Here is a 21,557-nt window from a genome sequence, read left to right as displayed (position 1 = left end):
TTTTAGACTGAAAAAATATTAAATTATGTGTATGCACATGAATCTTTGTGGAATAAATGTATCTAAGTTGCCAAGGGAGGCCAAAAATGACAGGGAGTTAGAGCCCCTGAAGTAGGGAATTACATAGGGCTTTTAACTGCTTAATATGAGTGCTGGAACTCCAGTTCAAGTCTGCTGCAAAAACAGCACACATTACAAACTACTGTGGCATCTGTTCAACCCCTATTTCTGTTTTTACTAATTCATAAACTACTCTTCACATATGTTGATGTTTCTAAACAGGATTCTTCTGATACAAGATATAACTCATCCAGTAATGAACACCCTAAGGCCCCCCAGTTGCAGCTTTTATTTCCTGTCAGCCAAGAGCCATCAATTAAAATAATCTTAAGTTTATTGGTCATGGAAAGTATTTTTTCCTTCTTGTCTCTCATTTTAGTCTACACTAAAATCTTCCAGCCCTGAACCTCCCAAGTATATATGAGGAGCTAGAAGCACTTGTTGAAAAATTAGTACAGCTAATGGTTGACACACGGTCCAGAAGTTGCTCAAGCCCACTATATGTCTCCCAGATTCAACCAGGACTTATTGGGCAAGAGTATCATACTGAATGAATTTCAGATTTTCAAATATCTCATAGGGCTGGATGCTGCCATTGCAGGACGTACCCTGCTTAAGGTTAACCAGACATCCTTCAGCCACCAACAGTGATTTACAAGACCCAAAACTGGTCATCATTTTATTTTAGTGGCAAGGTAAGAATAGCTCTCTAGTGGATTTAGTTCTATGGTTTATATCTTCAACTTGCAAAGTGCAACTCTCTGAGAGTAATGACGTGCCCTTAACTGGAGACAATTGATTACGAAGCTAGCAAGTCACTAACATCTCCCTTAGTACTTTCAATGAACACTAATAATGGAATGGCTAGCCTGCAGACTACAGTTTAAAGAAAAATAAAATGGTAGCCAGAAATAATCCAACAACGAGGCAGCTCACAGCTGGCTGCTGTGCAGGATAGTCTACAGCTGAGAATACTGTAAATTCATTCCATATTTGTTATAAGTACCATGCATCAGCTACACCTACATACATGCTGTCACACTCAACATGTAGGTTGGCATGTGATGAATCTGCACACAGCCAGAGTTTTCATTTCCATCATTTGAGGACAGGTGTGTCTCAGTTATTCCCTTACAAAGCATTCTAAAATCAGACTTTGTAAATTTTTCAGATTTTTTTTCATACTGTATTTGTAAAGCATTTGCTTTCATGTACATATACATGTATACTTAGTAAACCTTGGAATCCAGAAAAAGATCTTAGATTCTTTAGATCTTGAGTTACAGAGGGTTGAGAGATATCATGTGGGTTCAGGGAACTGAACCTGTGTCCCCTGAGAAATAGCAATTACATTTAACCGCTGAGCCATCTTTCCAGCATGAGAATTCAGACTTTGTACGAGCTGTGCATTTTTATACAACCCCAACACTATATCCCTTCATTAGGATGTTAGGATGTCTGCCTAACATGTTTAACCAACACATTTGAGATTAGACTAGCTCTCCAAACTTTGGTCTTAAACTGTCAATGGAGTACACTCCCATGAGATACTTATGACCCTACTGCTAAGTCAAAAACAAACAAACAAAAACAAACAAACAAAAAACAAAAAAAACAAGCAAACAAACAAACAAACAAAAAACAGAAAGGAGCACCCAGAACAGATGCAGGGAGGTGATTTTCAGGTCCATCCCTCTTCTACACTGTCAGGTGTTGAGCTTCACTTAGGAGCCTACTAGCAACAGCCTAACATCAGTACTTCCCACAGTCCAAAGCCCAGTGTTCAGTCCTACTTATGAAGTGGTTTTCTATGAACCTGTGGGTCATACTCTTTTTTTTTCTTTTTTCTTTTTTTCCGGGCTGGGGACCGAACCCAGGGCCTTGCGCTTGCTAGGCAAGCGCTCTACCACTGAGCTAAATCCCCAGCCCCGGTTATACTCTTTTTGAGAGTCAAACAATCTTTCAAAGGGGCACATCAGATCACTGGAAAATATAGATATTTATATATGATTCATACCAGTAGCAAAGTTACAGTCATGAAGACGCAATGAAAACAGTTTTTCGGTTTGGGGGTCACCAGAACAGGAGGAACAGTATTAAAAGAGTTATAAAATTAGAAAATTTGAGAACCACTGACTTATGGATTTAATTTACCCATAGTTCTTTTATCTTCAGAAAAAATCACTCATATATATATATATATACATATATATATATGCTCAATGATACTAATCATTTTCAACCTTCCTATTAATACAAAGGCTATACTCTAAAAGAAATTAGAACAGAAGAAAGAAGATGTGATATATAACACAAAAGGCTTCATAGGGAGCACAGTAGATTAGAGGTTTCACACACAAATTAGGGAGTGCACTCTACTAAAACATGAGATGAAAGTAGGAACTTGGCAAAGTTGTATGTATACTTGCTTGGATAAAATAATTTAGTTGGAAATCGCTCTTTTTAACAGTGGACTTTCCATATTCTGTAGTAGATTTCTGAGATGAATAAGCTGGCTAATCACAATTTGAACACCCTCTAGTTCCCAACCAATGACATTGTGGCAGTAGGACGTAAAAACATTGACAGGGGAAAGGTTGGGGTTGAGGAAAGACCGAATGGAGGTAATGAATACAAATTGTGAAAGAGGATGTAAAATCAATTGTTTTTCTACTTCTTACTCTGTCATGGGCTTTTCATTTTTGGTGAAGAATATGTTCATAAAATATATTCCATGGTGAAACATAAAACATATAACCTCCCTCTGTAAATAAATGGCTGTTCTAACTCTGGATCACTGATTTGTACAGTTTTTGTTCTGGTTAATTTACATGTGTGATCTTTTTTTATTTGCAACCTTCTTTAAAAAGTTGTAAATTTTAAAAAGGTTTTAATTTTACAATTTTTAAAAGTGTTAAAAAACGTTCTGCAAACCTCACTGGATATGCATCATACACTGTGGACAGCAATTGAAATCAGATGGGTGTTCAAATCACAGGAATACTGCATTCTGCACAGTATGCAGGGAAAGTGAATGGTTATTACACGAATACATCCAAAGCAGTTGAGACTTGATTGTCTTCTAATGAAGGTCCTAATGTGAGAGCTAGACTACTCCTTTTTGTAAATAATATATCTAATATAATTAAGCACTGTAGAATCAGAAAGAAACACTGAAAGCAAAAATTGCTTTCCTATTAGGTGATAGGTAAAAGTGAGGGGAAATAAGTTAGACAGTAACTGCTGAGAAAAAAGTTCTACTTGAAATAGGAAATGAAACTACATTAAGTATAATATTAAAAGACTGCTAACATTTGGTCTATTTTTACTGGATTTTAAAACTCAGTCATAATCACTTAAAAAATGGTCACCTTATCATAAGGACTAGAGAGAAAAAAATAAAAACCCACTGGATTATGCCACAAGCCAGAAGCATTAGGAAACATTAACTAAATAAAGATGAAGTAGAGATGATGTGGCTTATTAATTTTACTAGGGTAGTTAACAGCTCCTGGCTGTTTCAAGGGCTAATGTAGAGATCATGAATTCCTGTATATCGAGGGAGAGTTACTAGATCTTTTTTCTCTTAATAGCAAGGGGGGATGCAAGCTGTGCTAATTAAGGGACTGTCATCTAAACTTCATTGCCCAGAGGGCAGTGGAGAAATCATTGAACAATCAATTACAATTACAGATAACTGAGAACAGAGTAGGGACTAGCACGCCTCCCAGAGAACAATTTTATCTCGCGGTAACTAAGGACTGCGGTAGATAAGATGGACCTTCGGGGATGCAGATCACATAGATTGCATTGGTAGCTCATTTTCATCTGCAATCAAGAACTTGACCCATTGACCTCGGTGTTCTACTAGAGTATAAGGCACAAAGGCTCTCTTTAAAATTACCGGAATTAAAATAGACTTTTTTTTTAGACGTAACTCTCCTTACACTACAGATATTTCAGCCATTTTTCTCTTACATTCACAAGCACCCAATTTCACAGACTCGAACGATACAGAATCAGTCTCTAGATTCTCCACAGCTGTGCACATAAATAATCTTATCAGTCACCTCCTAACAAATGCCTTCAGGAGACGAAACGCCGCCAAAATAATCACTCCAGTCTTATAATGAGTGATAAAATCAATCCTGGCAACCAATTCAGTGTGTTGATGTGTTTGGCATAATTTCCCAGGATGGATGCAATGGGTATTATAGCCTACCATAAGAAGGATAATAGTCTTCACTGCTAAATGGGACACACATTCACTTGGTATTAGTTTTCCCAAAATTGAATGGCATTATTTGTTTTAACTAAGGTTATGTCTCTAAAACGAATGCTTCATGCAAAGGCTGCGTACAGCTCTCCACTGCGAATCTTGCTATATTTTGTTTTCTGACAAAAAATTTAAAAATTGATATCATAGCAGTTTTCTGGACTCAGTATTTTATAGAAATACTATTACATAAGTTCCGCAGTTCAGTAATATTACACATCTATCTGTGCTTTGACAAACATGTCACAAAACTCCTAAAACCTGAATTAGAAATGTAAAACTATAAATAATAGCACTTCTTATCACATGAAGTTTTACTTTCACAAGAAAGGGATGAAACAGTAAACACAGCCTAAACAATCAACTAGATTACATAGATACCTAGATTTTTACTGTTGTGCTTGCATTGACAAAAGTGATCTTGTTCTAAATGTACCTCAATAACTGGTTGAATCATAATTGAAAATACAATATAAATCGAGCATATAAAAAGATAAGGTACCCATGAAATTTCTCACAGAGACAAAAATGTTTGGAGAAGTAAATGACTTAATGCTTAGATTTTTTTCTTCATTGCCTCAAAGTAATCACGACTGAGACACGTCCACTAACAGTAGATGTTGGGAGCAGTGAACGTGTTGGCTCATTCCACGAGCAGCCACAGGAAACGTCTCCGGAGCCATGACGGGCAAACAAATACCCAGAAGGAAGACGAAGGCATCTACTGAGGCAATGAAGTTCGTATAATTATTTCAGGAAGATACTGGCAAAGTGAAATTTGTTCTCCAGAGATGGAGTCTCCGTATTTGGCCCTGTTAGTAAACAGCAGACCTTACCAGGATGGGGAAAGAAGGGGTAGAGTATATTGAAGACTCAGAATGACTTTGCTCTGGAAATGTAGACACCTTTCATGGAAAACTCTACCTAAAGATGTGCCTTCCAAATTCAGATGCACCGGGTGTTAAAGATTACACTAAAGAAAGAAATTGTGGGGGTTGGGGATTTAGCTCAGCTAGCAAGCGCAAGGCCCTGGGTTCAGTCCCCAGCTCCGAAAAAGAAAAAAAAAAAGGAAAAAAAAAAAAGAAAGAAATTGTGTTATGTGACTTGAAAGAGATTTTCTATCCGAAATCTTTTAAGTCATTCTCTTTTTCTCCTAGCACACAAACCTCAAGGAAGAGACAGGAGACTTACACAAATTGAACACAAATGTTTACGAATGCTTACAGATGGACATTTGGATAACACGGTTTAACACAATATAATACAGTAAATAAACTGGCATTAAATGCTTAATCTTTCATTTGACATCATGGTATTCTTACTCATATTCCTTAGAAATATTTCCAACAGAAGACTTCACTTCAATTTAAATAATGTGCAAAGGAAAGTTATAATTCAAAGTCGAGATTAATTATAGAATGTAGAAAGAAAAATATGGACAGAACTACTTTATCCATTCAATTGCATATTATGACTGCTCTCAGTACGTGTAAAATAAAAAATTTAAAATACAGTCCAAGACTCAAAGAGCATAATGAAAGATATTCTAGTCAGATCACCAATACTTTATACTTCAATTTACATTTTTATCTCCTAAATCATTTTCTTTGAATGCTCCTAATCTCTGAGATGTATTAATTAACCATAACATAAGAGTATATAGCTTCTAAGTATAATGAATATGATCACCTAGAATTTAAAAAAAAAACCATTATGACAGACATCTGTATTGAAAGTGTACTGTCATATGCATTTGTCAGAGTGACAATTCACTACATGATACTTTAAGTGAACTTGCCATTGTGGTGAAGCTAAGCCATGAGTCACCAGATGGAGTAGGCATGTGACAGAATAGCCACACTGTCTTTCTTTCTACCAGACCACTAAAGATAAAGTGAAATTTCCTGGGAGCTCTGGTTGGTTGGCATTGTTGTTCTTATGGGGTTGCAAGCCCCTTCAGCTCCTTCAGTCTTTTCTGTAACTCTTCCAATGGGGACTCCGTGCTCAGTTCAATGGTTTGCTGCTAGCATTCACCTCTCTATTTGACATGGTCTGACTGAATCTCTCAGGAGACAGCTATATCAGGCCACTACCTAATGGCTCCAGCTGCATATGTAGCACAGGATGGACTTGTTGGGCACCAATGGGAGGAGAAGCCCTTGGTCCTGCCAAGACTGGACTCTCAGTGTACGGGACTGTCAGGGGGTGGAAGTGGGGGGTGGTTGGGGAGGGGGAACACCCTTATAGGAGAAGGAGAGGAGGATGGGATAGGGGGCTTATGGCTGGGAAGCCGGGAAAGGGAATAACATTTGAAATGTAAATAAAATATATCCAATTTATAAAAAAAAAAGAATAAGATGTTCCTTTCACAAAAAGGTGAATTTTCACAGATTCAGACAAAACTTTCAATGAATTCAAATCCTAACCATGGATAATTGAATGAAAGTATAATTTATTTTATGCTTTAGAAATACTCTTTCCTCCCTCCTCCCTCCGTCCACCTACCCCCTCTCTAATCTTTGCATAAGTATTCAGGTTTCACCTAAGTTACTCGCAACCTAATAATCATAAAGTTAAAAAATAAGACATTTGATAAATAAAGCCAGCTAGAGAGAAGACAGCAGTTTAAAGGTTGGAGCTGTTGTGTATGTTGGAGACAGGTGCAAATGAAGAAAGAACTTCAGACAGCACACAGTGGACCCACAGTAGAAATGGAAAGATCAGAGTTATTCAGGAAAGTCAAAGGAAGGGATTAGCCTAATCTGTGCTGTAAAGTAACAACAGTAAGCATCCATTCCAATTCCAGGGAAAGAAAGCAAGGAAGAGAAGCAATGTACCCAGGATTTACCTTTTCACTATGTCCTCCCCATTCCAGCAGGGCCTCCCTTCAGCTGCAGCCCATTCATTAACACAAAGCTGGTCAGCCAGGCCACCATAGAAGGACCTGTGCAGCCTAAGGCTATTGATGAATTCTCTGAATGAGAAAAAACAAAAACAAAAAATGTAAAATATACAGAGATCTACATAAATATTACCACACACAATTTATAGAAAGCTATAGTTAACTTATTTTGCATATATTTCACATACTTGTCAACCAGTAAAACCACATTATTCTGTAAAAGATTATGAGGCTAATATTTACATTTATTTTTAGAATAGAAATTTTTCACTAGCTATGAGTCTTATTTTAGAGACAGACATTATTAAATACCATGCATTCACACACACACACACACACACACACACACACACACATACACACTTCATTCATTCTCCTTAAACCACTCCCTAGCTATTGGCATCTAAACACAGTAGCACTCTTTATTTTCTATTTCAAGTGGAAAATGTGATACACTTACAACTCCTTAATGAATTGCCTATCTAATAAAGGCCTAGTCAACTTACATCATGTTTCTGAGTCCTTGGTAACAAAGTAGTATGCTTTTACTATACATGACACAAGCCCTAGATATACAAAATATTAAAATAAAATTTAATGAAGTGAAGGTTTTGTTTATTTTCTTGATTCACATCCTATTTTTCTGTCCTTGAAGATTATAGAGGGAAAACTCACAGATAATAAAGGATCTTTCATTTTTTGCTTAAAAGGCCAAAACTTTTGAGTTTTAAAATTAGGTCTTGGAAAGAGAAACAATGTTTGCTTTGCAAATTCAAGGGCCAGTCATAACCAAAATTCATAAAACCTAGGCAACGGTGATGGCCACCTGTAATTATACACACAGGAACTAGAGACAGAATACCTCAGAGACAAGCTAGATAATTAGACTAACCAGGATCACTTGAGCTCTGGCTTCAGCAAGAGACTCTGTCTCAACTGCTGAACTGGAAAAGGACACCAGCATCACTACCAGACCTCCCATGAATACATTACTTACATACATAAAACTATAATACACACACATACACAATCAAGGATCAATGGTAAAGTAAGAACACTAAGATAATTTCTAATGAAGGTGACATCCATTATTCACTGATATATACAAGGAAGGAAGAAAAAGCATTTCCTTACTGTCCCACCCCATATTTATAGCCACTTCTACCCCGTTCATTGTCTTCATCTTTTCTAACACACTCCCTCCAGAGCCTACTGTGTATATGTGTGTTTTTGTGTGTTGTGTGTCTATGTGTTATATGTGTGTGTTGTGTGTGTTTTGTGTGATTCTGTGTGTTCTGTGTGTGTTGTGTATGATGTGCAGGTTGTGTGTGTGTTGTGTGTGTTGTGTATGTTTTGTGTGTATGTGTGTGTGTGTGTGTTCTGATTATATTTTGCAACTTCATCTTTCTCCCTGCTCTAGATAAAATATTCAAGAAGGCCAGGGGTCTTCTGCTTACTTGTTTTGTTTTCTTCATTGCCTTAGATCTGAGGGTAATGATGATGACAGGAGTATATCTGATAAACAGTCATCAGAGTAATAAATAACCAAGAACTAAATAATTAACGAGAGTATTTGAGTTGATAATTTGTGGGAATGCCCATCTAGAGAATTAAGTAAAATGCTATTTTTCAAACATTGTAAGTGTAAACATCATCTTAGAATCTTGTCAACATGCTGATGTAGATCTGACACCTCCAAATAGGGGTCAGAATTCTGTATTTCACAAGGGCCTGCAGATGCTGTTCATGCTAGTGGTCCAAGAGTCATGAGTGTAGTGGCACTGTCTTCTTAAATTGTAGACATTGGACCTTGACTGACTGGGAGCTGTGGGATCTTCAACCAGGAAATGGTGAATAAAGACATGGATGCTGATGGAATTTCACAGATAAGCACCACACATTAAGAAAAAAGTCAGAGGTACTCAAAAGTAAAGGGGTTGGTGAAGGAAAAAGAAATAAAAGCCAAGCAGTCATGCAAACAATAAAATGAGGAGAAATGAAATTAGCAATTATACACAATATAAAATACTGAGTCAATTAAATATGGTGACAACATTTTTTAGAAGACAACACATAGCATGATTTCAGACCATACAGAAATCAATCTGGAACCAAAGGACAGAAACTTGCTCCCTGCTTAGTTCCTTTCACAGGGGCAGAAGGTAATGTGCAGGCCAATGAGGAAGGAGAGTCATCAATAGATTTAGCCATATATGGACCTTGCAAGTTACAATACTGATTCTCAGGCAAAATGTTCCAACAGCTATAACACGATGACACTTATGGTTACAAACCATAAGGGGAAATAAACCATTTTCCGATTGAATTCGAGGTCTCCTCTACAGTAGGAATTTTTGTCAAAATGTAGTCAAAACCCTATAGCAAGCCAGGTCATGGGCCCCAGGCAGTAACCTACAGTGGTTATTTTGCTTAATAGCTATGGTGTTCAAACTGAGCTCTAAATGTTTATGTTTATACCTATAGATTAGTGCTACATTCAACCTTGGTCAGAGAAGTGTTTTTCACAGTGTTCAATAATCAATGCAGAGAACCACAACTACTGAAAGTGCAGAAGCCCTATGAGATGTTTGTATCAACCCCAAAATGCTCAGGGGCACTGTAGAAGAGTGTCTGTAGGGGAAGATGGAACAATGCTGTCATCTAGATGTGACACGACTCCTGCACTCTTGAATGCACTGATGCTAGGTTTATCTGAAAAAGACCTGCAAAGGATCAAGACAATCAATATCCACACACGGATGGGAAAGAGGCTTTTAAGGTTCCACCCATAACTCAGTAGCTGATGGCTACTGCTGGACTGAAAGACATTTTCTTTGTAGACATTGCATATAACCTTTAGTCAACAGTGGATGGCCCCACTCTGATGAGCACCAACAGTCGTTAGACTCAGTGGGTCACTACTTTTTGTAAGGAAGAACCACAAATAAGGTCGGGTCACTATTGGGAGATGTTTGGAGGGGGGGGGACAGGAGATTTGGGTTTGAATTTTCAGTCTTACTTATTGTTCTACTGCAGGGAGAAAGAAAGACACCATGATGAAGACAACTTATAAAAGGAAGTGTTTACAGACCCAGAAAGGCCAAGTAACAAGGAGGGGCCTAAGGGGGTGGAACATGGATCTCCTGGGAAGGAGAAATAGAATTTGTGGCAGGTGGGACTAGGCTAGGAGGGATTGGGTGGGGGGTAGGCAGGGTGGAGGGATAGAGTACTGGGAGAGACAGCTTGAACTAGAGCACATTTGTCAGGGAGGAAGGAGGGTGGAAACCTAGTCCAGTAGAAACTCTTGGGATTCTAGGGTTACCCTAGTAAAGAATCCAAGTAAAACGGATTCAAAACCAGAACCAGCCATCCTCTGGAATCATTCGAGCCTTCCAGAGATGGCTTTAATCTGTAATCTGCCTTGCCTGCAATACATACAGGGGCACTGAGGGCACAGAACTTGTTAGCCAACTAATGACTGTCTAATTTGAAACCCACACCACAATAGGGAGTCTATGCAGTTCATTTTCTAGATGAACAGGAATTGGAGGGTGGTTAGCCTAGAGACCTATGATAGAAAAAAAATCAATTCTTAATGATATTTTGCATATTTATAAATCAGTGTCTAGCAAATCATCAAAGAGGCTATTACTGATAGTTGATGGTAGCAGACACTGAAACCCAAAACCAAACATTAGGTAGAGAGAGAGCCCAAGTTGGAGACCTTCATCAGGTCCTTCCACTTGGACCTCAGGAAACCATGTAGAAGAGGGGAAGGAAGAAATTCGGAAGCCAGAGGTGTAGAGGATAGTGGGAGAACATGGTCTACAGACTTCAACTGAGCAGGGCCCATAGGGACACACAGGGACTGGTGTGGAATCTGCATGGTCCTCATCCACTAGGTTCTCTGCATATTTGATATATTGTTAGCTTGAGATATATATATATATATATATATATATATATATATATATATATATATATATCAGGACCCCCTAACTGTGGGAATAGAGGTTTCTCTGACTCTTTCATCTACTCCTTAAGAACCATTTTTCTCCTACTGGATTTCCCAGTCAGGGTTTGTGCCTAGTCTTATGGTACTCTATTAGTCTGTTTTTAGTAGATATGCCTGGGAGGCCTACTCTTTTCAGAAGAGACATAGATGAGGGGTGGGTCTGGATTTGATAGCTATTCCTAGTTGCACAAACAGGAACAGGGAATGGAGCAGACATTGACTGAATGGCCAACCAATAACCAGCCCAACTTGAGACCAGTCCCATGGGCAAGCACCAATTTCTAACACTATTGATGATACTCTGTTATGCTTACAGACAGGAGCATGTTGTCCTCTGCGAGACAATACCCAGCAGCTGATTCAGACAGATACAGAGACCCACACCCAAACAGTGGATGGAGCTTGGGGACTCATATTGAAAAATTGAAGAAGGATTACAGGCCCTGAAGAGGATAGGAACTTCCCAGGAAACCAACAGAGTCAACCTACCTGGACCTTGGGGTACTCAGAGACTGAACCACCAACCAAAGACCATATATAGGCTGGACCTAGGCTTCCCTGCACATACTTAGCAGATGTGCAGCTTGGTCTTCATGTTAGTCCCAAAAAACTGGAACAGGGGCTATCCCAAAAGCTCTTGCTTCTAAGTGGGATATGTTCTTCTAGTTGGGCTGCCTTGTCTGGCCTCAGTGGGAGAGGATGCATCTAGACTCACAGAGACCTGATGTGCCAGGTTGGGAGTATATCCAGGGTGGGGGATCCACCTCGTCCGAGAAGGGGAGGGAGGATAGGGGAAGGATCATGGGAGGGTGTGACTTTGAAGGGCAGAGCGAGGGGATATAAATAGACTAAGTTTAAAAATTAAAAAAAAGAAAGTCAGAGTGCATGTTGGCAGAGCACAGGTACTGTAGCAGAAACACCCAAAAGCTCATAATTCACACACAATAAGCAGAGTGAGAAATACTGGATATGGCTTGAATGTTTTAAAACCTCAAAGCCTGTACCCAATAAAGCCGCCTCTTCCAATAAAGTCACATCTCCTAATAGTTCACCAACTGTTAGACCAACTGTAGACCAAGTATTCAAACATATGAACCTATGGGGGCCATTTTCATTTAAACTATCAGAGATATCATCAAGATATATGTGTGAAAATGTCAAATAATAAAAAAACATATTATCAAAAATGCAGTTTTGCTCAGTGTGTAGATGGTACATTAGCTACAAAAAAAGGTAGGGAGGAAGGAAGAAAGGAAGGAGGAAGGAAGGAAGAAAGGAAGGAAGGAAGGAAGGAGGGAGGGAGGGAGGGAGGGAGGGAGGGAGGGTGGGAGGAAGGAAGGAGAGACAGAGAGACAATATAATTGAGCTGTTTGGAAATGAATACTAGTAGACAAAGTATAGTCAGACATTGCAGCTGCTACATAACCAATTGATATTGGACTTCCGGGTTTGAATGTAAGTGGGTTCATAATCTCACATGTTTGAGAGCTTGTTTCCAAAGATGGTGGTGGTTCATGGGGAGTTGATGAAAGCATTAGGAAATGGAATCATCCTAAAGGAAGTGAGTCACTGGGGCTGGTCCTTGAGAATACATGACCATACTTCCTGTCTAGTCTTTTTTTCAGGAGAATGGATGCAAGCCACCTTCCTACTCCTGCCAGCATGTCTTCCTACCAAAATATGCTGTATCCCTCTGGAATTATAAGCTAAAAAGTAAACTCTTTCTTACTTAAGTATTTTCGCACCTGAACAATAAAGCCATGCACCCATACCTTTCTTCCCAGCTCAGTGCCGACTATTATGCATGTGATTCCCTTTCCAGTTTACATGAAACATTTGAAGAAATGTTGTATTCTTGAAATTACTCTAAATTTAAATTTGTATGGGTGTGGCCAATACATACATTCACTTTTATGCCATCATGAAGATTATATCACTTAAAATTTGGAGCAGCATATATGCAAGGGAAAGTTAGATCTTGCTAATTATCCTTTGGTAATTATGTTGTTCATATCAGTTTTCCTCCTGTCCTGGAAACATCACTAAAAATATAGAAATCATATTTAATTCATGTGAGCAACTGAATTGCAATATTTAAAGGAAATGGGAGAGTGTTTCCCATCTGAGCATTTATTCAACGTATATTCTATCAGTCCATATAAAAAAATGTGTAAATTCTTCATCAAGCTTCAAACTTAACAGATGGGCAATGCCTCTAATTTTCCCTTTTCTCTTTCCCTTCATTTCATTTTCTAAGTTATACTGAGAAGCAACATTGGAAATCACAAATTTTGTTAAGTGAGGTCTGGTACTTCCTCCCAGATCCCTGCACCCAGAAATAAGACTCAGACTCAAAATATATTTACAAATACTTCGGCCATATAGCTAGGCTCTACTCTGACTAGATATAAGTTAAAATATTCCATTTATTTTAACCTACATTCTTCTCAGGTACCATACACCCATCATGCCCTATCTTCCCGGAGTGAAACACCTGCACTTGCCTCTATCCCAGAATCCTTTCTGCCTCCTAAAGGTCCTACCTCCCATTTCTTACCAAAGCAATAGACCATCAGATTTACTATTGACAGGAGCCACACCCAAATAAACACAAGATATTTTCTCTACCACAAACAGCGCTTTGGATCATTTTAAATATAAAGTAATTTAGATTAAAACATGTCTTACAATGGCCAGGTCCTCTTTACATTCGGCCCTGTAGGCTTATTTCATGCCAGCTACTCTTGCTTCCGGGTCCATACCCCAGGCACAAGTCACATTTTTATTGAGTCACTGCATAACATATCTCTGTATTGCTTGAACAAACTTCATGCCGATGTGTTCATGCCTTCCACTTTGCTCTCCTCTCTCCATTGTTCCAGCCATCTAGCCATTCTTCAGACTCTCAGTAAAGTGTTCCACCTCTCTTTCTTCTCCACTGATTAACCTGTGTCTGCGGGTTCTTCCTGGCTCTCATCTGTGTGTTCCTCATAGCCTCTGTCCTATAATTGTCCCTACTGTGTAAATCTCACTCCTCTCATGAAGAATGTCTTCTCTCATAGCAAAAATGCTGTCTTGTCTATCATTTGTACACAGGGCTTGATCACCATTTATACCCAACTCAAATACTTGGTAAATTAGCTCTTAGTGATATCTTAGTTTTTAATAGTTTCCAGAATTGGAAATTAATACAGGGTATTTTTAAATGATGATATTCTTAAGCTCCTAAACAGCAAAAATAAATAAATAAATAAATAAATAAATAATAAATAAACAAATAATAAATAAATAAATGCCATATGATTCTTTAATCCAGATGACCTACTTCTAGATTGTGAAGAATCACATGTTCATAGTATATTATCAAAATATTAGAAGTCTAGAGGGCAGGATAACCAACTCAGAAGACTACTGGATAAACGCATGGCAGTCCCAGGGTTGAATACGGAAACGTTCTCATTACTACTCAGCCTCACTATGAAGTAAGATCCTACCACCACAAATGTACTGTATAATGAGTTAGAAACCAACCTGAGGAAATCACCTCTTCGAGTAGCTCCCTGTCCTATCCACATGTCACCATCACATAGAAAAAGAAATTAACTGACACAGATAGGACCAGTGACCTGGTTCAGCAGGGAAATATCAATTATCAATATCACCAATTTTCAAGGGTCTGACAACTCAAGGTTTAAAAAATGTGAACAAGGAAAGTGCTGCTGATGTTACAAAAAATTTATGAGAATTTCACATTAAGAAAACATACACATCATTTATAGGTGTATTGCTATGCTAGAAACATAGGTGCATCACTTCTTCCCCTGAAATCAGAACTTAGAATGTAGTATGCTCAGATAGACGATCTCTCTCCCTCCCCCTCCCTCTTTCCCTTTCCCTCCCCCTTCCCCTCTCTCTCTCTCTCCCCTTCCCCCCTCCCTCTCTCTCTCCCCTCCCCTCTCTCTCTCCCTCCCTCTCTCTCTCTCTCTCTCTCTCTCTCTCTCTCTCTCTCTCTCTCTCTCTCTCTCTCTCTCTCTCTCATATGCAGCACAGGAAGCTGAGAATAGAGTAAATTACTCTAGCTAATGACCAGCCTTGCGCAGTGCTGGCTTGGTAAAGAAGAAAAGGTCTTTAGTACAATTGCTCATTCACAGCCTGCAGCCTTGTTTGCCCTGAGCTTACTGAAGGCAGTGGAGAAACATGAACTAGCATATTTATTGCTTCATTGCTTCCCATGCCCTTGAGGCCAACCATACCAGAAGGGTCTCCTGATCCATCACATGCTAAAATATATAAAAGGAAATGCAACTCATCTGGGAGTTGTCCTTTGTGGTTTGTTGACATGGCCATGCTCGGTTACTATTATAAAGGCAGGCAATACCTTCAAGTGTGTAATACAGTGACCACCTTTAATAAAACGGCAATGCCTTTTACTGAAAAGTAAGATAATTCAAAGGTACCTGAAGATCAGGTTAATTTGGTGTTTGCATCCCTCCTGAAGTAACCAATGTTGACAATCTGGTGTTTATCCTTCCTCAGCTTTCTCTACATGGAAATTAACAAGCAGCCAGAGAGAGGGGCAGATGAGAAAGGCAGAAATATAAGGAAGCCTTAGTACTACAAAACGGCTACTAAGCTACTCCCATACCTTCAGTGGGTATCGGGAACATCTACAACTTCAAAAATATAGACCATACTTAAATATGTGCTGGTGTACAATATTTCATAAGTTCAATATAGACTTAGACAGTCTAATAAAAAACTTTACTAAGCTAACTTACGCTGTAATTTGTAAGATTGACACATGCCTCGTAAATCAGGTGTGAGGAATGGTACCCATATAGAAGTTAAACATGGTACATCTAGGAAACTATGTGCTTTAAACACGTGGCTCTAATTTATATTTCAGTTTGTATTTTATTTCATTCGATACTTCTAAAATATAGTTGGAATCTACTATCCTTACCCTGTAGTGGTTTGTTTGGTTTAAAACATTTATATATGGTCACATGTTACATTTCATTTCTATCTTTCCCAATCGAGACAGAGGGGACTATTTCTAATTTTGACCAAAGCTAATTATCTGGGGAGAAAATATTGGAAAAGAGTCACATTTTCAAATGGAGCTCTCCTCTGTGGAATGTCTCAAACCACATGTTTCTTTATTTAATGACATATATTGATTTTTTTTCTTTTACCCCTAAAGTCAGTCCACACATAATACAGAACCCAAATTAAAAGCAGTACCTTGCACACTGTTTGAAAAAAAAAATCTGTAGAACAAAGGTCAAATGTGCAGTTTGCTAGTTAATGGCCTGAGGCAAAGTTAAGGTTAATGTGCCACTAATGAGCAGGGTCAACCCTGTGGAGATGTCTGACCACAGCTGTCAAACAGGAGACATTTAAAATGTCAGTCTCCAGCTCAGCAGAGGAAATATATAATTACATGCTTCGAGATAACTATTTTCTCTTGCTGCTCGGAATCTATATTTAATCATTTAACTTTATTCTCACCTAAGTCGTTCTATCTGACATAATATTTTTGGATTTCTATCCCACAGCAATAACAATTCTTTGTAAGCGCTTGAAAATTATTCACTGTGTGTAGTTTGATGAGCCAAAGGGACAGCTGAAGTCTCGTTTCTTGGGCCCAGAGAAATATAATGGGGACCGTATCCTATGAAGTAATGCTTCGCAAGGCTCCAGGAGCATTTTTCACAAACTTAGATGTGATTCAAAGCAGTTAAACTGATAGCTGATTTAAATATTATGAATATAGATACTATCATATATATATATATGTATATGTATATGTATATGTATATATTCCAGCACAGACACTCCTGAGGTCTGCTCTCTGAACCCTACCTGAACTTACGTCCCATCCTGGAACTGTGACCTAAAGGTTCCTTCAGCATCATTTGCAGAATTGTTCCCTTTCTGGTTAAGTGGTTCCAGGCTTCCCCTCCTCACAGGAAGTCTGCCATGATTTCCCTTCATTAAAAGGCTGACAAGGATTTCTCTATGTGTCAAACAAGGTGAAGAATTAGTGGCATTAAAAGAAGCAACCAGGAAAGTCTGGGAAACAGATAAGGGAAGGAGACTAGGAAATTCACAAATCTTCCGTGTCCCTTATAGGAGGCTGTTTTTAGACAGAGGTTCCGTGGTCAGAATTCTCTTGTAATGTTAGATTAGCCCTGAGCTACAGCCAGCTACAACAGGATAGATTCCTTATTTGTCAATGGCATTCAAACACGAGCATGCCATCATTCACTGTCTCAAGAAGAAACATGCATTCTGGAAGCATTTTCTTCCTGTGTGATTTAAAACTCACCAGGAAAAGTCAAAACTGGGCTTTCAAGCCTAAGTCATTATTCTGCATTATAAAAAAATTGTACCTTAAAATGCATTAATGTGCTCTCCATTAAAGGGGACTTTAAGCAAAACATCAAACATAAAATAAAAAAAATAATACAGAACAGACAAACAAAAACATGTCCAAATAGAAAAGATTTAAAATAGATCTGACCAGAATAAGAAAACTGAAAATCTATGACAGATAGATGATAGATGATAGATAGATAGATATAGATTTTCTTTACTACATAACTTTCATTCATTTTAATTAAAACTGCACTAATTCTAATGCAGTTAACTCAACTTGCTTAAAGAAACATGTCAAGCTATTCATAATTGGGTCAAAATCAATGAGAAACTTAGGTGAAATCTGCAACTCTCCTGAATCTATTTCAAGGCTCTCCACAAAGAACCATTTTGAGATAAGTACTTTGCCTACATGCGGGCTGGGTATTAAATGTTTGTATATGGGATGTATACTTGTGAATGAAGTGAAGGAGTAGGATTAGGCAGATCCCTTCACAGGCAGAAAGATTGGGCAAGGAGCCATGACTATGTAATAAAGACAGGGAACTTCCAAGACAGCTAGCTTCACCCTCCTGAACTTCAACAAAGGCCTGGAAGCTTAAAACAATAAATAAAAGGGAAAAAACCATGCTGGGCATTTGTCTCCCACAAGTAGATCCTACCCTGCTGATAAGCAGCCTGGCTCAGAATCCGTTTACAAAACAGTTGTGGACCAATCCGTCAATCTGTTCAAACTGACCAAGCCTTAATTAGGAGAAGCAAACCCTTCAATAACTTTAAATATTCTCAAATAGAAACAGGATTTTCTAGGTGCTCCTCTTTCTCTGTCTCTGTCTCTGTCTGTCTCTCTGTCTTTCTGTCTGTCTGTCTGTCTGTCTATCTGTCTGTCTCTCTCTGTGTGTGTGTGTGTGTGTGTGAGAGAGAGAGAGAGAGAGAGAAAGAGAGAGAGAGACAGAGACAGAGAGACAGAGAGACAGACACAGACACAGAGAGACAGAGAGAAAGAGATTTCCTGTGTATTCACATTTCTTCCACCCTTACTTCAACCAGTAGATTTTGTCTTCTATGTTACGGTTTTCCTCACTGCTACCTATGCATTTGAGATGCCTTCTGCCTGTTAATTCTTTAATTGGCAAAGAAAACAAACCTGATCAAGACCCCTGTACAGTAACACGAATGGGTATATTTGTGTAAGTGGAGACCTGACGTAAAAAGAAAAAGTGTGTTCTGATTGTTCTCTGTGTTTATTTTATTTGACTTTCACAATGAAAAGCAGGACAAAAGATTTATTTTGTGTTTTCCCCAAAGAAAAGATAGGCAAAATTATCCAGATTCCTCCCCTCAACACTGAGGTGATTCGAACATTACCCACGGTCCATGTATAGAACGTTTCAGGTTTGCCTGACCAGAAAGCCACCCCTTCTCTATCACACAGCTACTTAAATAGGCCAGAAGGAACTCACCAGCACCATGTCTGTCACACTGTCAGCTACACATCTACAACCCATGTTCCTCTCTTGAAGCAGAAGTTACTTGTGCCAGCCTTTCAAAAAGTAGCTAAAAGCCACACAGAAATGCTTCTTACCCATGGCAATTCAACACCATGTTCAAACCTTGGCTCCACTTATAGTCTGTGTCTTATATTTGTTTCAGATATGGGCATATTGTACCTTAAGATTAAGGTATTGCAGCCAACAGTGGGGAGTGTAAACAGCCTGCTTGGCAGGACTGGCGATAGGCTAAAGAGACAGTCGCTTCTTCTTGGCACTCAGATGGTTAAAGCAATAGACCCCAAGAAGCTATAATTTCCCCAGGAATTTTCTTTTGGGAAAAGAAAAGGACGATGCTAATTTCTTGAATCAGGGTCTCCCTCTGAACATGATGAAAGTCAGTGATTCATCTAGAATGGCTGGTCTTCAAGCTTCAGGGATTTGCCTGGCTCACCCCTGCAGGGCTGGGGATACAGGTGTTCTGGGGATCCAAAGACGAGTCCTCACATGCTTGTGCTGCAGTCATGTTACCCACTGAGCTACCTTCTCAGCTCCTTTTACTTACAACTGGGGATATAGCATTGTCTGTCAAATCCTGAATATTCCTTTCTTTTATTGGTAAGATTTTAACACCAATCGCCATCACATAGGAAATGCAAAGTTAGACTGGATAATAATGATCCCTCTTAGAATTAGAAGAAAATAAATGAATTATTTTCTCTCAAGTCATCTGCTAATAGGAAGACTATTTTCTGCATTCTTTTCTCATGTCTTCATGTTGATTGTTATCTAATATTCCTTATTATACATAGAAACATTAATTTTTTCAGATTGTGAGCAATATTTGCTTGGTAAACATTCACACTTGTATTTTCAAAGACTCTCTAATTTCAGTCCAAATACTTTGTCCTTGAACTTTGTAGATCTGTAATTAAGGCCATTTAGATAAAATATAATACTTGAATGCTTAAGATGACCACTATTTCCACCCTACTCGTCATTTTAGAATGTATTGTTCCTATTTTGTAGAATAGTTTGAAGAGTATTGGTATTAGGTCTCCTTTGAAGGTCTGAGAGAATTCTGTACTAAATCCACCTGGTCCTGGGCTTTTTTTGGCTCAAAGACTTTTAATGACTGCTTCTATTTCTTTAGGAGTTATGGGACTGTTTAGATGGTTTATCTGATCCTGATTTAATTTTGGTACCTGGTATCTGTATAGAAAATTGTCCATTTCATCGAGATTTTCCAGTTTTCTTGAGTATAGATTTCTGTAGTAGGACTTGATTTTTTTAATTTCCTCAGTTTCTATTGTTATGTCTATCTTTTCATTTCTGATTTTGTTAAATGGATACTGTCTCTGTGCTCTCTGGTTAGTCTGGCTAAGGGTTTATTTATCTTGTTGATTTTCTCAAAGAACCAGCACCTGTTTTTCTTGATTCTTTGTATACTTCTTTTTGTTTCTACCTGGTTTATTTCAGCCCTGAGTTTGATTATTTCCTGCTGTCTAGTCCTCTTGGGTGTAGCTGCTTCTTTTTGGTCTAGAGCTTTCAGTTATGCTGCCAAGCTGCTAGAGTATGCTCTGTCCAGTTTCTTTTTGAAGGCACTCAGAGTCTCTTCTTAGCACTGATTTCATTGTGTCTCATCAGTTTGGTTATGTTGTGCCTTCATTTTCATTAAATTCTACAGTCTTTAATTTCTTTCTGTACTTCTTCCTTGACAAAGTTATCACTGAATAGAGTGTTGTTCAGCTTCCAGGTATATGTGGGCTTTCTGTGCTTTTGGTTGTTATTGAAGACCAGCCTTAGTCCTTGGTGATCTGATAGGGTGGATGGGATTATTTCAATCTTCTTGTATCTGTTGAGGTCTATTTTGTGACTGATTATATGAGATTCCACCTCACACCAGTCAGAGTGGCTAAGATCAAAAACTCAGATAACAGCAGATGCTGGCGAGGATATGGAGAAAGAGGAACACTCCTCCATTGTTGGTGGGACTGCAAGCTGATATAATCACTCTGTAAATCAGTCTGGAAGTTCCTCAGAAAATTAGACATTGCACTACCTGAGGACCGAGCTATAGCTCTCTTGGGCATATACCCAAAAGATGCTCCAACATATAACAAAGACACGGGCTCCACTATGTTCATAGCAGCCTTATTTATAATAGCCAGAAGCTGGAATGATTCCAGATGCCCTTCAACAGAAGAATGGATACAGAAAATGAGGTACTTTTACATAATGGAGTACTACTCACCTACTAAAAACAATGACTTCATAAAATTCTTAGGCAAATGGATGGAACAAGAAAATATCATCCTGAGTGAGGTAACCCAATCCACAAAAGAATACACATGGTATGCACTCACTGATAAGTGGATATTAGCCCAAAAGCTCAGATCACCCAAGAAACAATTCACAGACCAGATGAAGCTC

The 21,557-nt window shown here is 38.6% G+C and overlaps 1 protein-coding gene across 1 annotated transcript in view; it reads right to left on the bottom strand.

Annotated features, from left to right (window-relative positions):
• Nucleotides 1–21,557, bottom strand: part of Gpc5 (glypican 5) — a 1,404,282-nt gene that overhangs the window by 1,056,845 nt on the left and 325,880 nt on the right. The window contains 1 exon segment of the mRNA NM_001107285.2: nucleotides 7,185–7,310. Within this exon segment, the coding sequence (NP_001100755.2) occupies nucleotides 7,185–7,310 (126 nt within the window).

Source organism: Rattus norvegicus, chromosome 15, assembly GCF_021556685.1.
Source record: "Rattus norvegicus strain SHRSP/BbbUtx chromosome 15, alternate assembly SHRSP_T2T, whole genome shotgun sequence".
Classification (NCBI taxonomy): domain Eukaryota; kingdom Metazoa; phylum Chordata; class Mammalia; order Rodentia; family Muridae; genus Rattus; species Rattus norvegicus.
Note: the sequence above shows the minus strand (reverse complement) of the source record. Positions and strands in the feature narration are given on the sequence as shown.